Below are 22,322 nucleotides of genomic sequence, written 5' to 3'. Positions count from 1 at the left end.
CTTAAAAAGGTCACTATATTATCATCGACTTTGTATATTTTCAAAATATCTATTAGCCATTCATGCGGTACTGAATCAAAGGCCTTTTTATAGTCAATAAAAGCAGTAAAAAGGTTCCTTTTTTTAGTGAATGCCTGGTTAGAAATGACTGAATCGATGATAAGCTGTTCTTTGCAACCCATGGAACCCTTAGCGCATCCTTTCTGTTGAGGCTCTATGATATCGTTTAGAGCACAGTGTTGGTAGATACGCCGGGTTACACAGGATGTGACCAATTTATACAAAGTTGGAAGACAAGTAATTGGGCGGTACTTGGATGGATCTTGGGTGTTATTTTCATCCTTGGGTATTAAATAAGTAGTTCCCTGAGTTAGAAATGATGGTAATTCCTGCGGATTAGAAATAACATGATTAATTAACGTTGATAAGCACTCATGAATACTCCAAAACTTTTTAAGCCAGAAGTTCTGAACTCCGTCTGGTCCAGGAGATTTCCAGTTATGTTATTATTATTATTCAGATTTAGCCATACGGCTCACACTCCCTCTAAGGGGAAAATTGACTCATCCCAGATACCTACGGTATCAAAAGGATTGAGCTCTGGTGGGACTCTTTCCGTGTTTTCGAGCCCTAGGTGACTTGGTATGCAGGTGTATCTCCCAGAAATTTTCGTACACATCTGGCCGTTGCGAGTAGTACTGCTTTCTGCATGGTCTTATAAAGATGTTCATTAAGACCCAGCTTTTTTATGCTTTCGAGGAGGGTCTTCGGAATGACTCCAGTAGTAGACATAATAATCGGTATCGTCTGGGTACTTTGCATTCTCCATTGTCTCCGTATTTGAATTTCCAGATCTCTGTACTTGGCGATCTTTTCTGTAAATTTAGTACGTAGATTATTGTTGTTAGGAATCGCCACATCAATGAGGGTTGTTTGTCTCGTTAATTTATTGACTAATACGAGATCTGGTCTATTATGCGCCACTGTTTGGTCTGTGAGCACAGTGCGGTCCCAGTATAGCTTGTAGTTGCCATCCTCAAGCATACTCTCAGGGACGTATTGATAATATGGGAGATGGTCAGTTTGGAGAAGTCCCAGCTTGATAGCTATCTCCTGATGAAGGATTTTTCCCACTGCGTCATGCCGTTCCTTATACTCAGTTGCAGCAAATGCCTGGCAGCCCCCTGTAAGATGTTGGATGGTTTCTTGGGCTTGACATCCATATCGGCATCTGTCGTTTTGAACATGAGGGTCTTTGATGATATATTTCAGGTAATTTCTGGTTGGTATAACCTGATCCTGAATGGCCAGTAATGAACCCTCCGTTTCAGGGAACATCTTTCCTGATGTCAACCAGTAGTTCGACGCTATATTGTCGACATAATCTTGGCTGACCTCATTGGGATGTCGCCCGTGCAGAGGTTTACCCATCCAGGCGCGCACTTTTTCGTCCTTAGTAAGGTGGTTAATGCGCAGTTCTGCTTCCCTCAGTTTTATCGGTGTTGTGTCATCTACTGCGCAGATAGCGCGATGTAGAGTAGATGTTTCAGCCTGCATCTGAAAATAAGATCTTAAATTAGCAATTTGTTTGTCTAATTGCTCACCTATATCCATAAGTCCTCTTCCTCCTAAATTGCGTGGTAATGTCGTTCTTTCTACAGCACTTTTTGGATGGTGTTTTTGTGCCTTTGTGAGGTGCGTTCTTACTTTTCGCTGAAGATTTTCTATGTCCGTTTTTGTCCACTTAACAATGCCAAATGAATAGCTAAGCGCGGAACATGCGTAGGTGTTTAGTGCCTTAAACAAATTTTTACTATTAAGGTGTGAGCGAAGCAGCTGTTTTACCCTTCGTATAAACTCAGTAGTTATCTCTGTTTTCATTTGTTTATGGTCAATTCTCCGCGCTTGCTTTACTCCAAGATATTTATACATATCGTTTTCACCCATGGCCACGATGTTCTGGCCATTTTGCATATCGAATCCTCCGGGCTGTACTTTTCCTCTGACTATATTTAAAATACGGCACTTGTCTAGTCCGAAGTGCATGCTAATATCATTAGAAAAAGTTTCTACAGTTTTTAGCATCTCATCGAGTTGGTTTCGAGTGGAAGCCATTAATTTCAAATCATCCATATACAATAAATGATTAAGCTTCGCCACCACATTGTTGTTATTTTTGATGCTAAAACCTGCATCTGTGGAGTTCAATAGCTGAGATAGTGGGTTCATAGCTAGACAGAACCACAGTGGACTCAACGAATCTCCTTGAAACAGGCCCCGGCTGATTGCGATATTTTCAGTTTCGATGTTATTTTCACCAGGTATTTGAAGGTGAATTCTAGTCTTCCACTCCGTCATTATATGCTCTAAAAAGGTCACTATATTATCATCGACTTTATATATTCTCAATATATCTATAAGCCATTCATGCGGCACTGAATCAAAGGCCTTCTTGTAATCAATAAAGGCAGTAAAAAGATTCCTCTTTTTGGAATATGCCTGATTAGAAATGACTGAGTCGATGATGAGTTGTTCTTTGCAACCCATGGAACCCTTGGCGCATCCTTTCTGCTGAGGCTCTATGATATTATTCAGAGCACAGTGTTGGTAGATTCGCCGGGCTACACAGGATGTGACCAATTTATACAAAGTTGGAAGACAAGTAATTGGGCGGTATTTGGCTGGATCTTGGGTGTTATTTTGATCCTTCGGAATTAAGTAAGTGGTTCCCTGAGTTAGGAATGATGGTATATCCTGCGGATTAGAAATAACATGATTAATTTGTGTTGATAAGCATTCATGAACACTCCAAAACTTCTTGAGCCAAAAGTTTTGAACTCCGTCTGGTCCAGGAGATTTCCAGTTATGAAGCTCTTTGATGGTATTTGAGACTTCTTCAGTAGTGAAGGGTTCGTAAAGGGTGGTAATGTAGTGTTGGCAGTTCTGTGTCGTATCTTCTATCCATCCAGCATTGTTGTTAAGAGCAGCTGGCGTGGACAGTTGATTCCCCCAAAACTCATGAATTTCTTCTTGGCTTGGGTAAGTCTTATCGACACGTTCTACAGTGGAATTGAGTTTTCGATAGAACGCCTTTTCAGAACTTTCAAAAAGAGCATTGTCGCCTTTGCGGTTGTTACTAACTTTGTACCTCCTTAGTCGTCCTGAATAAACGGAGAGCCTTTGTTTTAATGTATCCAGACACTGATGGGCTGTGTTGTTTTCTGGATCATATCTTGAGTGTCTTGCGGTAGTCAGCATTATTTCTTCAGCTCTTCTGATGACTTTTCTACTTGTTACACCTCGTATGTATTCTGTGACTATACCAATATCCCTACGTAATAATTCGATCTTTCCGAGCAATCTTTTTTCCCAGGGTGCAATTCTGTTACCAGTTCTTTCGTTATTAGTAACCCATCGTGTTCTGATCTTAACGCCCATTACATTAGCAATTGCTGTTGCTGCACAGTAGATTAGCATATGCAAATATTCCAACGTGTGAGCTTCTACGACATAGTTGGGTAGGACTTCAGTGTTCACAATTTGTAACAGCGCACCTAGTTTCTTACAAGAGTTTATTCGTGGTAACGGTGGTCTGCTAAGTGGGTTTGTTCCATTAAACTCTTGTACGGCACGAGCCATTTCGTTTGCTAGACTATCGCGCAACTCGTTGTTTTCCTGCTGTGTATTGTCAGGTTGAGTTTCTGGTATGGGAATCTCAGGAATCTGCTCCTCAAGGATTTCATTAGCGACTTGATCTAAAACTAGCTCTTGATTATTAATCTCCCGTTCGACTTCGCTTTTGATCGTATTGCGTCTAGTCTCTGGGATAAGGTTGTTTCTTATGATTACCCGGTATTGATCTGATACTCTTTGCTCCGATACTTGAATATCTGGGTACTCCCTGCAAAATTCGGCATACAGCTGTTGTCTGTAGCCGATCGTTTCTTGACCGAGGTTTGTCACCTTATAATAGAAGCGCAAAATGCTTTCGTTAATGGACACAGTCCATTTCATGCGCTGCCTCGGTCGTCCCGCTTGAGTGAGCGCCGGCTGATGTTCCAGCGCAGCACCTTCAGCGAGTGGAGCTCTTGCTGTTGTTTGGCTCGCTTGTGGTTGTTGTTCTTGTTGTTGGGCTGTAGCTGTTTGTGTGACAGGGGCCCGCCTCCTCAACACCCTGCCACCGACGTCCCGCATGCTGTCACGTCCAGCGCCGGCTCCAGACGTGCCCTGGCGATCCCCAGGCAGCGATCCTAAACATAAACCATAATTCTCCATATTAATGGGTGTGCATTTTATACCTACTGCCAGGTGTCAGTTTTTGTTCCACGGCAAGTATCCCTGCTACTCTCTGGGTATTGGCGCTACGAATACCCAGAAAGCATCCCCCATTCGCAGGGGGCCGCGCCTGATAGAAGAACTGACAAAAAACTCCCACAGGGTTTATAATTATTATTATTATTATTATTATTATTAAAGCATAAAACAATCATTATTTAACCAGTCAAAACCAAATTGTACCTATATTAAAGTTTACAATGTGTTTATATAATTTTTGATAATAAGGGTAGTTTACACCCCTAAAAATAATCAACGCCGTTGAGCATGATATAGAATATGAAGTACAGGGTAAGATGATCCTAACCCCAAATCTTTATGTAAATTGATGCAAGCAGAATTATTCCTTTAAGGATAAGTAAACTTTTCATATATAGCTCCAACAAGGGTGGTTTTAAGGGTTGAAATATTGTGATATTATATCTTAAAGCACAAAACAATCATTATGTAACTAATAAGAAGCAAATGTTGACAATATTAAAGTTTAAAATGTTATTTTATAATTTTTTACAATTAGGGGTGGTTTTCACCCTTAAAAAACCAAGCGCGTACAACTGCTCAATATAGAAAATGAACTAGAGGGTGAAATGAGCCTAATACTAAATTTTTGTACAAATCGATACTGGAAGGTTTTGCCATTTTTCCAGCTTCACTTCCTCGACTATTTATATTTATTGCTATTTTGCAGCAAGAGTAGTAAAATAAAACATTTTTAACCAGCTGAATCTTACAGAAAATTCGATTATCGTTATTTTATTTCCCTACGTACCCCAGGCTGTGGGTGAAAAATAGGTCGATTTCAGGATATAATTCAGGAATTTTTGAAACCTATCAATTGTTGTAAAGGACGATGCCAGGAATAACTTCTACTAAAATGTACCCAAAAATATTGTGCGCTTTTTTTTTGTTGCGATTTTCATTTGTTAAATTTGCAATTTTTAATGATTTTTAATTTTGCAGCTTAGGATATTGATTTTAGAGAAAAACTTTTTAATAGAAAGTTGTAGTAAATTAAAAAATACAATTTGAGGCACGGTAAGTTTAATTTGGTTAATTGGTTATTGCAAAACAGCCTGCGAAAGGTCCAAAATGGCCGTTTTTTACAATTGCATTATCTATTGTACAAATAATTTTTTTTTTATTTTTTGTAGCTTTAAAATGAATATCTTTCAATTCCAAACATAAAAAAAATTGTAAAGCCAGATTAACGAATTTGTTGCTTAGATATTATAAATTGTTTATCCCAAGAGGTCAAATGTCGAAGGCTATAACTTTTTGAAAAAAAAAAATCTTAGAGAGTTGGTGAAATATCTAATCTCCTTCGAAAGAGTTATATTTTCATATTCTGATGTAAATAAATGCGTAAAACATTTTTAAACCTCTAATTTTTGGGTTGGAAAATAAGGGGGCAAATTTCGTTATAAACATTTAGAGCTGAAGCGGCTCTGTACATCCTATGAGTTTTTAACTTACAGATTATTGTTGCTGAAGATGAAACGAAGATGTATAAAACAATAAAAAATTTCTACGACCAACTGAAGCCGAGATAATTTTTGGATTTGAAAATAAGGGGGCAAATTTCGTTATAAACATTTAGAGCTGAAGCGGCCCTGTATATCCTATGAGTTTCTAACTTACAGATTATTGTTGCTGAAGACAAAACAAATATTTATAAAAAAATAAAAATTTTCTACAACCAACTAAAACCGAGATATTTGTGTTTTTTTCTTAAGTCGTAGTGCCTCTATTTATAACAATTAAGAAATTATTTTACAGTCATTGACTAAAGAAAGACTTATATTATCTTAAAATAAAAATTATTATAAAATATAATTCCATTTAATTATTAAAAATTATTTTTAATGTCGGTGCTTTTGCGAGCGGCCAAATTCTGCAAATCGCCCGTGAAGAAATAATATTACAAAAATGATACACATATTTGAAATATATAACTATATTTTTAATTTTTTCATTGTTATATAAATATAATAATAATAATGTTACTTCTTACTATAATATACAATATAGAACTTTTTCTTCTTGTATTGACTATTCTTTTTGGATTTCACATATAAAAGTTTATCAAGAAAAACAAATACAGTGGTAAATAGACTGTATATTATAATGACAATATTATTAAATTGTTTTCTGTCAAAATTTAATACAAGTTACGTAAAAATTTTCCGAGCGCGCGGATTTGAAGCTAGCCGGGCGATTTGCAAAATTCGGCCGCTCGCAAAAGCACCGATTTTAAAAAATAATTTTTAATAATTAAATGTAATTATATTTTATAATGGAATCCGGTCCTGGTAAAGAGACAGTGAGGTCGATTTAAATCCGCTCCGCAAAAAACTTCAAATACGGAAGCTTTGCGAGCAGAAAAATCACCAAATTATTTGCAAAGTGTAAATAAGTGAGTTAAGAAATTTACAGTGTAAATTTAAAAAGAATATTGAAAGTAAGATCCATACATTATTAATCTAACCTAGTTTTAATAAAATTATATTTTAACTACTAACAGTAAAATAATTACAGTCATAGTCAAGTTTTTTGGCACTGATAAGAAGTCAAGGTCCTATGGGTGGACTAGCCGAAGCTGCTTTCAGCAGTGGTAATTACTAATAAATTGATTTAATTATAATTAAGGTACTTCGGTATCTATCTATCGAAAAATACAGAGTCGGCTTTCTGAACGAAAACAAGAAGATATTGAAGAATAAGAAGATATTGAAGAATAAGAAGATATCGAAGAATAAGAAGATATTGAAGATAAGAAGAAGACATTGTTGATAAATCTAATTTATTCAAGTGAACATTAATTGTTGATATAAATAAATAAATAAGATATTAAATGGTATTTAAATAGTTTTATATTTAAAGTAAAAAATTGAATAATATATAAATATTTTGTAATTAAAGTAAAAAATTTAATTAATTTGATTTAATCAAGTAGGTTTTAATTTGATTTAATATTTGTATTTATAAATACATACCTACTTTAATAATTTGAATAGGAAGAAAGATGGCGGATGGTAATGATAGCATTAATGAGGACGGTAAAAGAAAAAGCAAAGAGGAGCCAGATATATTTAGCAGGAGTAGAAAAGTGAACCGAACACCAGACAGGTCGAAACCATCAACGAATGAAACCAGCAGCCAGAACGAAATGATGGAACTAATGAGACAATTAGCAAGCGATAACAAAAAGAAAAACAAGGACCTGGAAGATATAAAAAATACAATGGGTAATATGATTGAGGAACTAAAAGAAATTAGGAAGGAAAATAATGAATACAAATTGCAAATGAAAGAAATAATAAGAGAAAATGAAAATCTAAAGAAAGAAATGGCTACGATGAAACAAAAAATAGATAAAATAGAAATAACCTTGGAAGCATGTCAGAAAGAAAAGAAGAAAAATAACCTAATAATGAGAGGCTTACCACTAGACACAATAGGAACAGAGCAAATAGAGAACTTCATAGAAGCAAAAATGGGAGTAAAATCAGAAATAAATAGGGTACAAAAGATAAATGAAACAATGTGTGTTATAGAATGTAAAAAATTCGAAGATAAAATGAAAATACTGAAAGCCAAGGGTAAACTAATGAGCTATAAACAACATAGAGTATATATAGAATGTGACCTAACATTAAAAGAGATAGAAATACAAAGAAACCTTAGGAAGATAGCAGCAGAGGAAAAGACTAATGGGAAAAGGACAAAAATTGGATATGGATTCATAATTATTGAAGGCATTAAGTGGAAATGGAACCAAAAAACAAGCCGGATAGAAAAAGTAACATACAATACAGAACCAACTTGTTCAAAAAACTAGCTGTAGAAAACACAATGATGGACAGAGAAACAAAACAGGCAAAGAACAGGGACATGACCAGATTTAAAGATAATAACACAAACTTAAGGAAAAACAAATTGAAGTACAACTTAAACATAGAAAAGAACAGAACAATTTTGAAAATGGCATCATGGAATGTAAGAGGTATAAATGGGAAAGAAATAGAACTGGGGGAAGAAATTAGAGATAAGAACATTGAAATAGTAGCTATAACAGAGACAAAGAAAAAAGGAAGAGGATCAATAATATTAGAAAACGGAATGTTACTAATATACAGTGGAGTGGAAGAAACGAAGAGAGCTCAGGCAGGAGTAGCGTGCCTGATTAAGAAGGATAGTATCAACAAAGTAAAAAATTGGATATATTACAACGAACGTATACTAAGAGTAGACATATATATATATGGATACAGAGGAAACCAATACAAACCTAATCATATGCTATGGACCAGATGAAGACGCAACAAAAAACGAAAAGAATGAGTTCTGGGACAAATTACAAGAAGTGATAAATGATTGTACAGAGAAAATGGTGATCACAGGAGACATGAACAGTAGAGTGGGGAAAGAAGCAGAAAAATGGAACAATGTCATCGGACCGTATGGGGAGGAAAAAATAAACAAAAATGGAAAATTACTACTTGAATTCTGTCTAGACAATAACCTGGTGATTATGAACACACACTTCCAACATAAAAGGATACACAAGATCACAAGAGAAGTCAAATCAAGAGACGAACAATCAATTATAGACTATACTATAGTGCAAAAAACAGATAAGAACTGGATAAGAGACGTAAGGGTGAAAAGGAGTTATGAAATTGGTAGTGACCACTATCTACTAGAAACCACATTCAAAAGCAAAAGAAAAGAAATAAAAAGAAATGAGAACATAAACAGAGAACACAAAGAAATAATAAAAATTTATAAACTAAGGGAAGAAACAACGAAAATAAGATACACAGAAGGGCTAGAGAAAGAAATAGACAATGAACATATAATAACAGAAACAATAGAAGAAGAATGGGGAAAATTTAAAAATGCGATGATAAAAACAGCTAAATCAATATGTGGAACCACAAGAAATAACAACAGAGGGAAACAAACGTCTTGGTGGAACGATGAAGTGAAAAGAGAAATAAAAGAAAAGAAGAAATTATGGAAAGAATACATACAAGACAAAACACAACAAAAATATGAAAATTATAAGAGAAAAAGAACAAAAGTTAAAGAGATAGTTAGGAAAGAGAAAAAGAAAAGTTGGGAAAAATTCGGAGAAAAAATGGAAGAAAACAGCACAGAAAACGTAAAATTATTTTATAGAACACTGAAAAACCTAAGAAGCAACAAAGAAACGAAACTGAAACAAATAATGAACAAGGAAGGAATAATAATAAATGACGATAAAAAAATAATGGAAAGATGGAGGGAACATTTCCAGCTGTTACTGAATGGAAATCAAGTGAACACAATGGAGAAGGAAAGCCACATAAAGAGAGTATCCATAAGAAACACGGAAAATCCAGAAACTATAGAAAAAGAAGAACTAGATGAAGCAATAAGAAAGATAAAGATTGGAAAAGCACCAGGAAGCGATGAAGTAGCACCAGAAATGATGAAATATATAGGAATAAAAGCAAAAGAAAAATTGTTATACATATATAACCTAATATGGAAGAGAAAAGTAATACCCAGAGAATGGACAAATGCAGTAATTATACATATATACAAAAAAGGAAACACAAGAGACTGTAAGAACTATAGAGGTATATCACTACTATGTGTAGCAGCAAAAGTATACGAAACCATAATAGAAAGGAAAATCAGAAAAGAAATAGAACATAAATTAGAGGACGTACAAAGTGGATTCAGGAAAGGACACAACACACAAGACCATATATTTACCATGCAACAAGTAATAGAAAAAGCATTAAAGAAAAATAGAGAAATATACCTGAGCTTTATAGACATGGAAAAAGCCTTCGACTCAGTCAAAAGAAAAGATATATGGGAAAGCCTAAAGAAGAAGGAAGTAAGCGAAGAACTGATAGAAGCAACAAAGAGTATATACATGAAAACAACAAATACAGTAAGAATGTTAAATATACAGTCAGAACCATTTGAAACAACTCAAGGAGTTAGACAAGGGGGAAGTCTCAGCCCAGTGCTATTCATAAATGTAATAGATGAGATAGTGAAAGAATGTAAGAAAACTTTCAAGAAATACTGCATCGGTTGGAACAGAATGCAAATGATAAACGCTGAGATGTGTATATTTGCAGACGACATAGTATTAATTGCGGAAACAGCAGAAAAACTGAAATACAACTTAGAGAAATGGAACCTAGAAGCAAGCAAATACAACTTAAACGTAAACAAAGAGAAGACTCAGATAATGAAAATATCAAGGAAACAAGGGACGGAAAATCAAATAGAAATAATGATAGACCAACATCAATTAATACAGACAAATTCATACAAATACTTAGGAACAGTAATCAACAACAAAGGAGACATAGAGGACGATCTTAACAACAGAATGGAAAACACAGGAAAACTATTCCAAGCACTAAATAGAGGATTCCTTAATAACAAAGAAATATCAACAAAGACCAAGATGACAATATACAAAACAATATATAGACCTACGGTGACATATGGAGCAGAAAATTGGATATTAAACAAAAGACACCAGAGCAGAATACAGGCAGCAGAGATGAAATACCTCAGAAGAACGATAGGAGTAAAAAGAACAGATAGAATCAGAAATGAAGAAATAAGAGAAAGACTCAAAATCAAGCCGATACTCGACTCAATCAAGAAGAAAAAATTGGCATGGTTCGGACATCTAACCCGGATGGACAATGATAGACAAGTGAAAAGAGTGTGGGAAGCCAAACCAATAGGTAAGAATAGAAGAGGAAGGCCCATCAAAGAATGGAACAGTGACATTTCGCAGATACTGCAGAGTAAGGGTAAGACTTGGCAGGAAGCAACACAGATGGCATCCAATAGGAAGGAATGGAGAAAGTTCGTTAAGAGCTAGGACAATCCAGAAGATTGTAAAATATTGTAATTTATTGAATTGTAATTTAATGAATTGTATTATAAATGGCCCTACACCGAAAGGTACTAATGGGTCTACTGATTAAGTAAAGTAAAGTAAATATTTTATAATAATTTTTATTTTAAGATAATATAAGTCTTTCTTTAGTCAATGACTGTAAAATAATTTCTTAATTATTATAAATAAAGGCACTACGATTTAAGAAAAAAAAAACAATTATCTCGGCTTCAGTTGGTTGTAGGAAATTTTAATTTTTTTATAAATCTTCGTTTCGTCTTCAGTAACAATAATCTGTAAGATAGAAACTCATAGGATATACAGGGCCGCTTCAGCTCTAAATGTTTATAACGAAATTTTCCCCCTTATTTTCAAACCCAAAAATTATCTCGGCTTCAGTGGGTCGTAGAAATTTTTTATTTTTTTTTTATAAATCTTCGTTTCATCTTCAGCAACAATAATCTGTAAGTGAAAAACACATAGGATGTACAGGGCCGCTTCAGCTCTAAATGTTTATAACGAAATTTGCCCCCTTATTTTCAAACAAAATTGGAGGTTTAAAAATGTTTTACGCATTTATTTACATCAGAATATGAAAACATAACTCTTTAGAAGGATATTGGATGTTTCATCAACTCTCTACGATTTTTTTTCAAAAAGTTATAGCCTTTGACATTTGACCTCTTGGGATAAACAATTTATAATAGCTAAGCAACAAATTCGTTAATCTGGCTTTACAATTTTTTTATGTTGGAATTGAAATATCTTCATTTTAAAGCTTTAAAAATCAAAAAAAAATTATTTGTACAATAAATAATGCAATTTTTCAGCCTCAGTGCATGAGAGCATTTAAATTGACATGAAACCGCTTTTCAGCACGGAAATAATGATAAGCAATATAACATTAAGCATGAATTGTAATTTTGATTACCAAATTTCGAATTCCTATTTCCTATTCCAACTGGTGTTCCCCGTGCGGGTTCATACCGACAATATGGAGAGGGAGCTAGTGCTGTGGGAATCCTGTTAATTATTTTTCGTTAAAATCTCTTTAAAACGGTACCCCGTCAAAATACCCTGTCGAAAAAGCTCCGACGAAATAGCCCCTAAATAATATCTCGCACACAAAACAGCTCCGACAAAATAGCCTGCAGACAAAATAGCCGCGAAACAATAGCTCGCCCACAAAATAGCCCCGACCAAAAAGCCCCCTTCAGAATTCATCATGAAATTAATAATCCTTTAAAAATACATTTGTTCGGAAATGTTAATTATCCTCTATTCAGATGTTTATCTTAACTACATTAAATAAAAATGGTCTTTTCAGAGAACTCGAACACTGTGTCTTCTGTTAGGAAAAACCAGGAAAAAAATTCCTGGTTTTTCCTCGTGATTTACTATGAAATCACTAACACGAGAATTTTACTGTTCCCATTGCGTGTGGTTGTCTTTTTAAACACGGATCACATGCTATGATTTTTTTGTGACGGATATTCTTGAGTTGGGATTGATTTCATGTAATCGAATGAACTATCTTTCAATAAAGTCATCCCAGGAACGCAACTCATAGATATTGGCAATATCATTGTAAAGTCTTCTACTTTAAAACTCATATTATATGTCTGAATTGCCGATAGGAATAAGCGAGATTAAATTAAATTATTAGAAGAATTATTTTACTAAGCAACAACATTTTTGTTTAATTTATTAATATTTTGTATTTTGACAACGACGTCCGAAATGGAGTCGAAACGTTAATAAAATCATTTTTTTAAGTTAAGTTGTGGCCTATTTCCCAATTAGAATAGTGATTTAAAATAAATAGTACTCCGTTAAAAGGTAAAACTTTTTATTGGGGGTGTTTTCGCCGGGGCTTGACTGGAGCTGTCTTGACCAGGGCTATTTTGTGTGATCTATTTTGTCGGGGGGCTATTTTGTTTACGGGCTATTTTGACGGGGCTTTTTTGATGGGGCTGTTTTGACCGGACCATTTTGACGGGCCACGCTTCAAAACATTGCCTATTCGTGATAATAATATCCTGAAAACGATCATTTTGATTGTAGGTCACGCAAAATAAGCTGTTCTTTTTTTTGTAAATTATACGTCAAAAATATTTACTCATCCATTTTAATTAAATGCATGCAACATTTCAAAAACTTAATTTGTCTGTTAAATATTTGTCTGGGGATTATTTGTGGGGATCATTTGTGGGAATTTTCTGTGGGAATTTTCTGTGGAGACTTTTTGTATGAGATTATTTGTCCAGAGAGTATTTTTGTCCTAGGTTAGATATTTTATATGCTTCGTACATCTTCACAGCTTCGTACATAGATGATGCCACTGAATATAATAAAGAAGCGGCGATCTTACTGTGAGAAACGGTGAGAACTATGAGAAATATGTAGGGGGTCATTTTATTGTAGATATTTCAATTAAGGGGAGGGGGGTATAGTTAATTCTACGTTTTTTTGCATAATTTTAAAACGTTTTCCCTTGAAAGTGATAGGGTTAAATTAAATGGGTAAAAGGATATCTTAAAGAACAACACTTGAAGATTATTCAGTTAAATTTTTATTGAAAAATATTAAAAAATGAAGCAGTGGCGTCATTTTTCAGTAGATGATCCAAAGAAGAAGATGATTTGCGGTGTACACCATATCTTCGGACATAATCATTTGAAACATATAAACCAAAAAGACTATTTTAGTTTAAGGGTTTTTTGAGGTAGTGACGTCGAGTTTTTATGATTATATTGATTTTTAAATTCATGGTATAACTTTAAAGTGAAAAAATCGAAAAAAACAAAAAAAGTGTGTTCGGTAAAGAGAAAATGGTAATATAAACAAAAAAAAATATTAAAATAAGCAAAAACTCGACGTCACTACCTAGTAAAATATCTAAAAAAAGAGTGTGCGTGTGTACTTTGTACGCACGTAAGAAGTTATACTTCTATTATATGATTATATGATTATAAACGAAATTAATATACTTTTTATTTATATTTTATTTAAATATTAAACTAATTTATACTTACTACTTCTCAAACATTTTTATTAAAACAGTGCCAAAAATTAAAATAATAAAAGAATAAAACACACACAAACACATTAAAAATGCCACAAATAATTTCTGAACATTAATTGTCGGAAAATTTTCTAACTAAATACGTATTTTTTGAAAATAAAATTATATAATAAATATACTTACAATCATAAAATGTATAAAAAAATAAAATAATAAAAGTTTCTATTGGGATTCGAACCAACTTACCAGCGCGGCTGGTATTGGCGTTGTATTGGGGTTCACTCGCATTAAACGCTTCGCCACGGAGACAGTGTGTCATTATGTGCGAAGATCGTCTAACTAAACGGATTAAACTTTTGACATTTTTGAATTATGTAAATCAAATTATTTTGATTTTGAATTGAAATGAATTAGAATTGAAAAAATATAACAAAACATAGAGTAAGAAAACAATATATTAGTTGAATATTGATAGAAATTTTGATGGTAATCAAATTATGTAAATAAAAGTATTACATACTATGTATTTTCGTAGGTTCAAATAGGTAGTACCTATGATACATTTACAATTGTTACGTACCTGTTGCTTTAAAAACTATTTAAAAATCACTACAATTATAAACTTTTCTGTTTCTGTCCTTACAACAATAAAACTAATATATTATACATTTGTTTACCTTCATATTGAACAATTATTTATTATTGACAGATCATTTCAACACCCAATCAGAGCCCGTATAACGACTAATAAATTTCGCAATCACTTGCATCGTGCAAAGTGGCTATGTTCAAATATCATAAGAAAATTTGATCAACTATTTTTAAAACACTTACCAGTGTAAGATTCTTTAGCTTTAATTAAGCGAGATCGTAGATCCTCCCGGTTGATTGTTGTTATCCACAGTTCTCTACGCCTTCGAGCTAATAGGTTTTTTATCAGTAATTTTGCGGCACTCATACTAGTCACAGTTTGATGGGCTTTCACATTGGCATGCAACAATCATCTCTTCTATGTTAATAAGTCCAAAAATATAATATGAAAACTATTTAAAAAGGCAGTATAACCATTAACTAACTTTTTGTTTGTTGTTTCTCTTCCTACAAATTTTAAAACGTAACAACCATACATAACCAAACCACAGTCCATCAGCTGTGCCACAGCTGCCATATTGGATAATTTTTGTCATGTCATTTGAACATCCAATCAGAACAAAGTTGTAATGCGACTGCGGCGGGATCAAAGGTTTTAATCCTATTAAAATTCACCCTCATATCGCGCGTAAAGAAGTATAACTTCAAAAAGAAGTGTGCAAAATTTCAGAAAGATCGGTGCATTACTTTTTGAAGTTATACTTCTTTAGGCGCGATTAAGATTGAGGGTGAATTTATATTGATCTGCGCGCATGCGCACACCGACAGTTTGGTATTAGTCTTTAGACGGGCTCTGATTGGGTGTTGAAATGATCTGTCAATAATTGTTCAATATGGAGGTTATCGGTAAACAAAAATTTTGTATAATATATTAGTTTTTATTGTTGTGAGGACAGAAATAAAATCAAATTTATAATTATAGTGACTTTTTAAAAAATTTTGAAAAGCCACAGGTACGTAATTCTAAATGTTTCAGTTGTATTCCAATAAAAAATTATCTTCATACCTATTTGGAAAATGTAAAAAAAAATAATATTTTTACCTAGTACTTGCTATGCTATACCCCTAGTAGGCAATGCTTTAATTTACATAATCTGATTACGAACAAACTTTCTACAAATTTTCATCTAATGTATCGTTTTCTTACTCTTTATATTGTTGTATTTTAATTCGACAAAAATCAAACTAATAAAAATTCATCAACAAAATGTCAAAAAGTTGTTCAGTTTGTGTATATTCCCACATGACGTATACGCGAAGGTGGTGCAGTTTGAAATCGCTTCGACTCTCGTAGTGGAAGTAGGTTCAAGCCCAATGCAAGTTATATCATTTTTTTATTTATTTTTTATAGATTTTATGATTTTAAGTATATTATTATATAATTTTTTTCAGAAAATACGTATTTAATTAAAATTTTTGGCAACAATTATTGTTCAAAAATCATGTGTGGCATTTTTCAATGTGTTTGTGTGTGTTTATTCTTTTATTTTTTTAATTTTTGGTATTGTTTTAATAAAAATTTTTGGAAAGTAGTAGAGAAACTGTTTAAAGTATATTGATTTCGTTGAAATCATACAGGGTGGTTCATCTTATTCGCCTCGGTCTCTGTACGGAAAACCACTTGATATTTTAAAAAAATTTCTTCACAGAAATATACAGGGCCTTTAATACTACAACCTAAAAATAATGTGAATTATACAGGGTGTTCCAAAAAAGAGTGGTATATCAAAGTTATATTTTTTCTTATGGAATGCCCTATATCTGATGACATTATTGAATTGATCTTAAAAATAAGCTATACTTTCATAAGGGTTCCCTATACCTAAATACAGGGTGTTTTGATTTATTTCGATTTTTATAAAAATGTAAGGTTTTAGAAAAAAATAAATATCTACGAATCTAAGAAGCAGTAACAAATTCTTTCTTGGATCTTAATAATAGACTATTTAGCATACTTAAACAGATGCTTATTGCAACAAAATTTCTTACAGGGTGGTCAAAATATGAGATTGTTCTATTAACAAATTCAAGCTGTAATAACTTACTTATTTTAAATGGAACACCCTGTATCTTACTAGTCTATCGCGTAGAAAATGTACTTAGCTTTCAATTTGTACTAGAGTTTCCTATACCTATCTTTTTACAGAGTGGTCAAAATATTAGATTGTTCTATTAACAAATTCAAGCTGTAATAACTTACTTATTTTAAATGGAACACCCTGTATCTTACTAGTCTATCGAGTAGAAAATTTACTTAGCTTTCAATTCTTATTAGGGTTTCCTATACCTATCTCCCTTCATTTTTTAAATATTTAAAGATTTCCTAATTTGTAAGCTTTAAAAATTAGAATTAAGTACCTACCTATGTCGTGGTTATGTACAACACATCACCAACACCGGCAATATACTTAAATATCTTAGTCAAGATAGTTTCATTAATAAAATTCACATTTTTATCATTTAATCACACAGAGTGTTCTTATTTTAAATGACATACTCGATATTCTATTCTTTATAATGGAAGATATTTAAAATCTCTTCAATTCCATGTTAACATTCTCAATACACATGTTATTCTGTAGATATAAATTCCCATGTTATTCTGTAAATACCCATTTTTACATATTTTTGTACAATAGGCTCGTTTTCGTCAAAGTAGCAATTGCATTTAATTGTTTGTAATTGCGATTTAAAGATTCAAACAAAAAGTGGCGTTCTTAAATTTACTTAATAACCGTTGGGTTAAGATATGGAAAATAATTATACGGAATGAAATATAATTTAAATAGCTTCCAGAATACGGCATCTAATATAGGGTATGCAGTTTAAAATAAACGTATTATTCAATTTCACATGCAGGCCAAAATCAACTAAAATAATACAACACTCTGTGTGACTACATGATAACACTGAAAATTTCATTAATGACAGTATCTTGTCTAAGTATATTGCCGGTGTTGGTGATGTGTTGTACATAAACACGACATAGGTACTTATGTAATTCTAATTTTTAAAGCTTACAAATTAGGAAATCTTTAAATAATTAAAAAATGAAGGGAGATAGGTATAGGAAACCCTAATAAGAATTGAAAGCTAAGTAAATTTTCTACTCGATAGACTAGTAAGATATATGGTGTTCCATTTAAAATAAGTAAGTTATTACAGCTTGAATTTGTTAATAGAACAATCTAATACTTTGACCGCCCTGTAAAAAGATAGGTATAGGAAACCCTAGTACAAATTGAAAGCTAAGTAAATTTTCTACGCAATAGACTAGTAAGATACAGGGTGTTCCATTTAAAATAAGTAAGTTATTACAGCTTGAATTTGTTAATAGAACAATCTCATATTTTGACCACCCTGTAAGAAATTTTGTTGCAATAAGCATCTGTTTAAGTATGCTAAATGGTCTTTTATTAAGATCCAAGAAAGAATTTGTTACTGCTTCTTAGATTGGTAGATATTTATTTTTTTCTAAAACCTTACATTTTTATAAAAATCGAAATAAATCAAAACACCCTGTATTTAGGTATAGGGAACCCTTATGAAAGTATAGCTTATTTTTTAAGATCAATTCAATAATGTCATCAGATATAGGGCATTCCATAAGAAAAAATATAACTTTGATATACCACTCTTTTTTGGAACACCCTGTATAATTCACATTATTTTTAGGTTGTAGTATTAAAGGCCCTGTATATTTCTGTGAAGAAATTTTTTTAAAATATCAAGTGGTTTTCCGTACAGAGACCGAGGCGAATAAGATGAACCACCCTGTATACTAGAAGTATAACTTCTTACGTGCGTACAAAGTACACACATTCTTTTTTGAGTTATGATGTAAACCGCCTCAAAAAAACATGTTTTTCAGAAAACGCGTTTAAAAAATGTAGTTTTGTCAATATAATACTAAGAAAATTTTTGTATATATCCATATCTCCGTCAATTTTGCTCGGATTAACTTGAAATTTTAGGTAGCCAAAACGCGTTCCCAGATTGCGGCTGTAATTTTGAATGTTTTTTCGAGATATTTGGCACACGTATTCGTAATATAATAAAGAATGGCGGTAAAGAGCCCAATTTGAAAAATATATTAATATGTGCAAATTACTTTGTAATTAAATACAATATTAAAAAAACGAGCCTGTACCGCCATTAAGAAAAACAAAAAAATACACTTTCTTCAAATAAACTTTTTTATTCGATGCCTAGATTTTGTGTCATTTTGGAACTACTAATGAAATAAAAATTTTTAGACAATATTAAAAAAACGAGCCTGTACCGCCATTAAGAAGAACAAAAAAATACACTTTCTTCAAATAAACTTTTTTATCCAATGCCTAGATTTTGTGTCATTTTGGAACTACTAATGAAATAAAAAATTTTAGTAGTTCCAAAATGACATAAAACCTAGGCATCGGATAAAAAAGTTTATTTGAAGAAAGTTTATTTTTTTTTTGTTCTTCTTAATGGCGGTACAAGCTCGTTTTCTTAATATTGTATTTAATTACAGAGTAATTTCCACAAATTAATATATTTTTCAAATTGGGCTCTGTACCGCCATTCTTTATTATATTACGAATATGTGTGCCAAATATCTCGAAAAAATATTCAAAAGTACAGCCGCAATCTTGGAACGCGTTTTCGCTACCTGTTGATCGCTACTGTTTCCTCTTAATGGTATACTCTTGAAAATATTTACAATCAAATAAGCCAATAAAAAAAAATCGAAAAAAATAATCAAAAATACTATACCCCCCCTTAAATATCTACATAGTTATAGAAGGAACTTGAGTGCGTCTGTTTTTATTTTCATGAAAAAAAATCAGATATAAAATAAGCGATTTTTTGGGCTCCAGCTCCTCAAATCACATTTTATTGGATTGTCTCTTGGTGTCGACATGGAGATATATTTAGTAATAATGGATAACAGAAGAGGAATTTCTGCTACAAATAGTTTAAAAATCTCAGGGTAAACTCAAAACATAAATATTTTACTGTAAAACTGACATTTTGTAACTTAAGGACAGCAAGATTTTGAAGTATTTTTTAAATTCTTAATAAAGTTTCACCAAATAATATTTGAAGAATAAATAAATAACAAAAACAGACAAATTTTTGGATCTTTTTCTGAAATGTGATAACTTATATTAGAAGGATGATTACTTTTGATTACTAAAACATAATTATATAGGCACTATATTTATGTCTGTACCTACATAACTATTTTCTACCAAACTCCTTGTTATAATCACAATGCAAAATATTAAAAATATGAAATACATTGATCCCGCCAAAAAGCTTCGATAAAAAATTAGGCCTGAACTACAGGCAAAATATCATAGCAAGAGTTATTTGTTTTAGATAGAAAAAGTATTCGAGGCATTAACAGCACAACCTTCCACCTCTACTACAACTATAGTTACGTTCTCTCCAACAATATCAACACCAGTAGTAATACCTGATGAGTCATCTACTTTTGATCCAACTAAAGAAACAACGACCGAGGAAATACCTACAACAACTTCATCCACCACAGATTCTCAAAGTAGCTCCACGATTACGCCAGAAATATCTACCAGCACAACCACTTTATCTAGTACTACAGAAGACATTACAGTGACTTCATCCACTCCAGCTTCCCAAAGTAGCTCTACGATTACGCCAGAACCATCTACTAACACAACAACTATATCTACTACTACTGTAGATGTAACTACCACTACACCCGAAGTTACTACGACAACTGTGACTACCTCTGTTTCATCTACTTCCTCATCTACTGCTAGTACAACAACCGTATCAACTACACAGACGGCAGCTACAACAACAATACCTACTACTGTGACAACCACAGCTGCTCCCAAAACAGCAGAGTGCAATGCAAATACACCATTGGGAAGATTTTCACTAAATTCAAAAGATTGTTTATCATACTATACATGTGCTTATTTCAACGGAAATTACCTATTGAACATTTACAAATGTCCTACCGGACGTCCCTTTAATAGTGCTACCCAAATTTGTGATGCAACCTTAACTTGTGCCTAAGATAAACTATATTTTCACGTTTTTATATACGCAGCCAGTAATAATGAAGTGGAGGAAGTCGTTTGAAATGTTTTTAAATTTGAAATCAGTAATAATAAAGAGCATTGTTTAATATTAAGGCATTTTTATTAAAACATAGTATGTGGATTATCCCGCAATATCCTAAAGACTAGAGGAAAACGACTGTTTTCGTATCGACACAGAGGCGTAGCTACCGCCGTATCAGCCGTATCAGTTATACGGGGCCCCCGATATTCAGGGGCCCCAGTGCGACATGTCGAAACAAAATTCCATTTACAAAGATTGAACAAAATATTCTACAATTATTTCACTATTAAACAGTGTAAACAGTGTACGTAACAGTAAACGCTTTTGAAACAGTGTATATTGTTTGGATATTAACATTTTGCTGTAATGGATTCTTTATGTATGTCTATATAAATCATATTTATCTATTTTTTATTTTCCGCCCCATAAGAACAAAGCTTTTTTGTTTTCAAGCTATCTTTCATTGTCAATTCCATTGGCTGTGTGTGAGTTATTGTATAGTGTATAATGCCAAATTGCAATTTTTGTAATCGCTTTATCTTGGAATATTTGAAACAGTATGTATTGTTTGGGTATATTTTCGTGTATTCTATTCTTTATCTATAATTGTATTTATGTATATCTACACTTCTCCAAGAAATTAACGCACCACCTTAAACATTGGTCATCTTTAATGTGTCATATTTCCTAAACCTCCGTTATAAACCGGATATAAAAATGTTATCCGATTTAAGTGAATTTTTTAATACGTTATAGCCGTATTGTTGAACAATCTCGCTGTAATAATATTGTTGCTAGACAGGTAAATTGTCATTGTATGCCATTTGTATACCAAAAAACTGTGATTTTTCTCAAAGTTCGCGTCACTCTGTGGAATATTATAGCATTTATAAAACACTGAAATTAAAACCCAACTATAGCCTGATGATTTCTTAATATTCTATTGTTTTATTCATTCGCCTATGTAGGATAATAAAAAAGTTAGGTAGTTCTTTAAAAACTAGTCTTATTTTTCATCAATACAGGGTGTTTTTAAATAAATATGGCAACCTTTAAGGGTTTATTCTGCATGAAAAAATAATGACAGTTTGCTTCATAAACGTATGTCCGCAAATGCTTCGTTTCCGAGATAGGGGGTGTTAATATTTGTTTACAAACTGACTATTTACTGCTCTAAAACTCGTTGATATGTGCAAATGAAAGTTGGTGGGTTTTAAGAGGTAGTTATTATGCATTTTTTAACATACAATTAAGAATTTTATGTTCACCATTGGCGCACACACGGATCAT

General features: G+C 32.7%; 1 protein-coding gene across 1 annotated transcript; it reads left to right on the top strand.

Annotated features, from left to right (window-relative positions):
- The first annotated feature begins 6,628 nt into the window (after positions 1 to 6,628).
- Positions 6,629 to 20,984, top strand: LOC114331318 (uncharacterized). Its single transcript, XM_050660913.1, has 2 exons — positions 6,629 to 6,655; positions 20,298 to 20,984. The coding sequence occupies exons 1-2, from the start codon at positions 6,629 to 6,631 to the stop codon at positions 20,982 to 20,984; spliced, it is 714 nt and encodes a 237-aa protein (XP_050516870.1).
- The last annotated feature ends 1,338 nt before the right edge of the window (positions 20,985 to 22,322 follow it).

The sequence above is a fragment of the Diabrotica virgifera genome, chromosome 1 (assembly GCF_917563875.1).
Source record: "Diabrotica virgifera virgifera chromosome 1, PGI_DIABVI_V3a".
Taxonomy (NCBI): domain Eukaryota; kingdom Metazoa; phylum Arthropoda; class Insecta; order Coleoptera; family Chrysomelidae; genus Diabrotica; species Diabrotica virgifera.
The sequence above is the reverse complement of the archived record's forward strand: the minus strand, read 5'-3'. Positions and strand labels throughout refer to the sequence as shown.

What these genes read in the sequence shown, in the direction of transcription:
- LOC114331318 (XM_050660913.1), top strand. Translation starts at nt 6,629, where the DNA reads ATGGAATCCGGTCCTGGTAAAGAGACA. An exon ending in CCGGTCCTGGTAAAGAGACA is followed by an intron (nt 6,656 to 20,297) that starts GTGAGGTCGATT and finishes TATTTGTTTTAG; the next exon opens with ATAGAAAAAGTATTCGAGGC.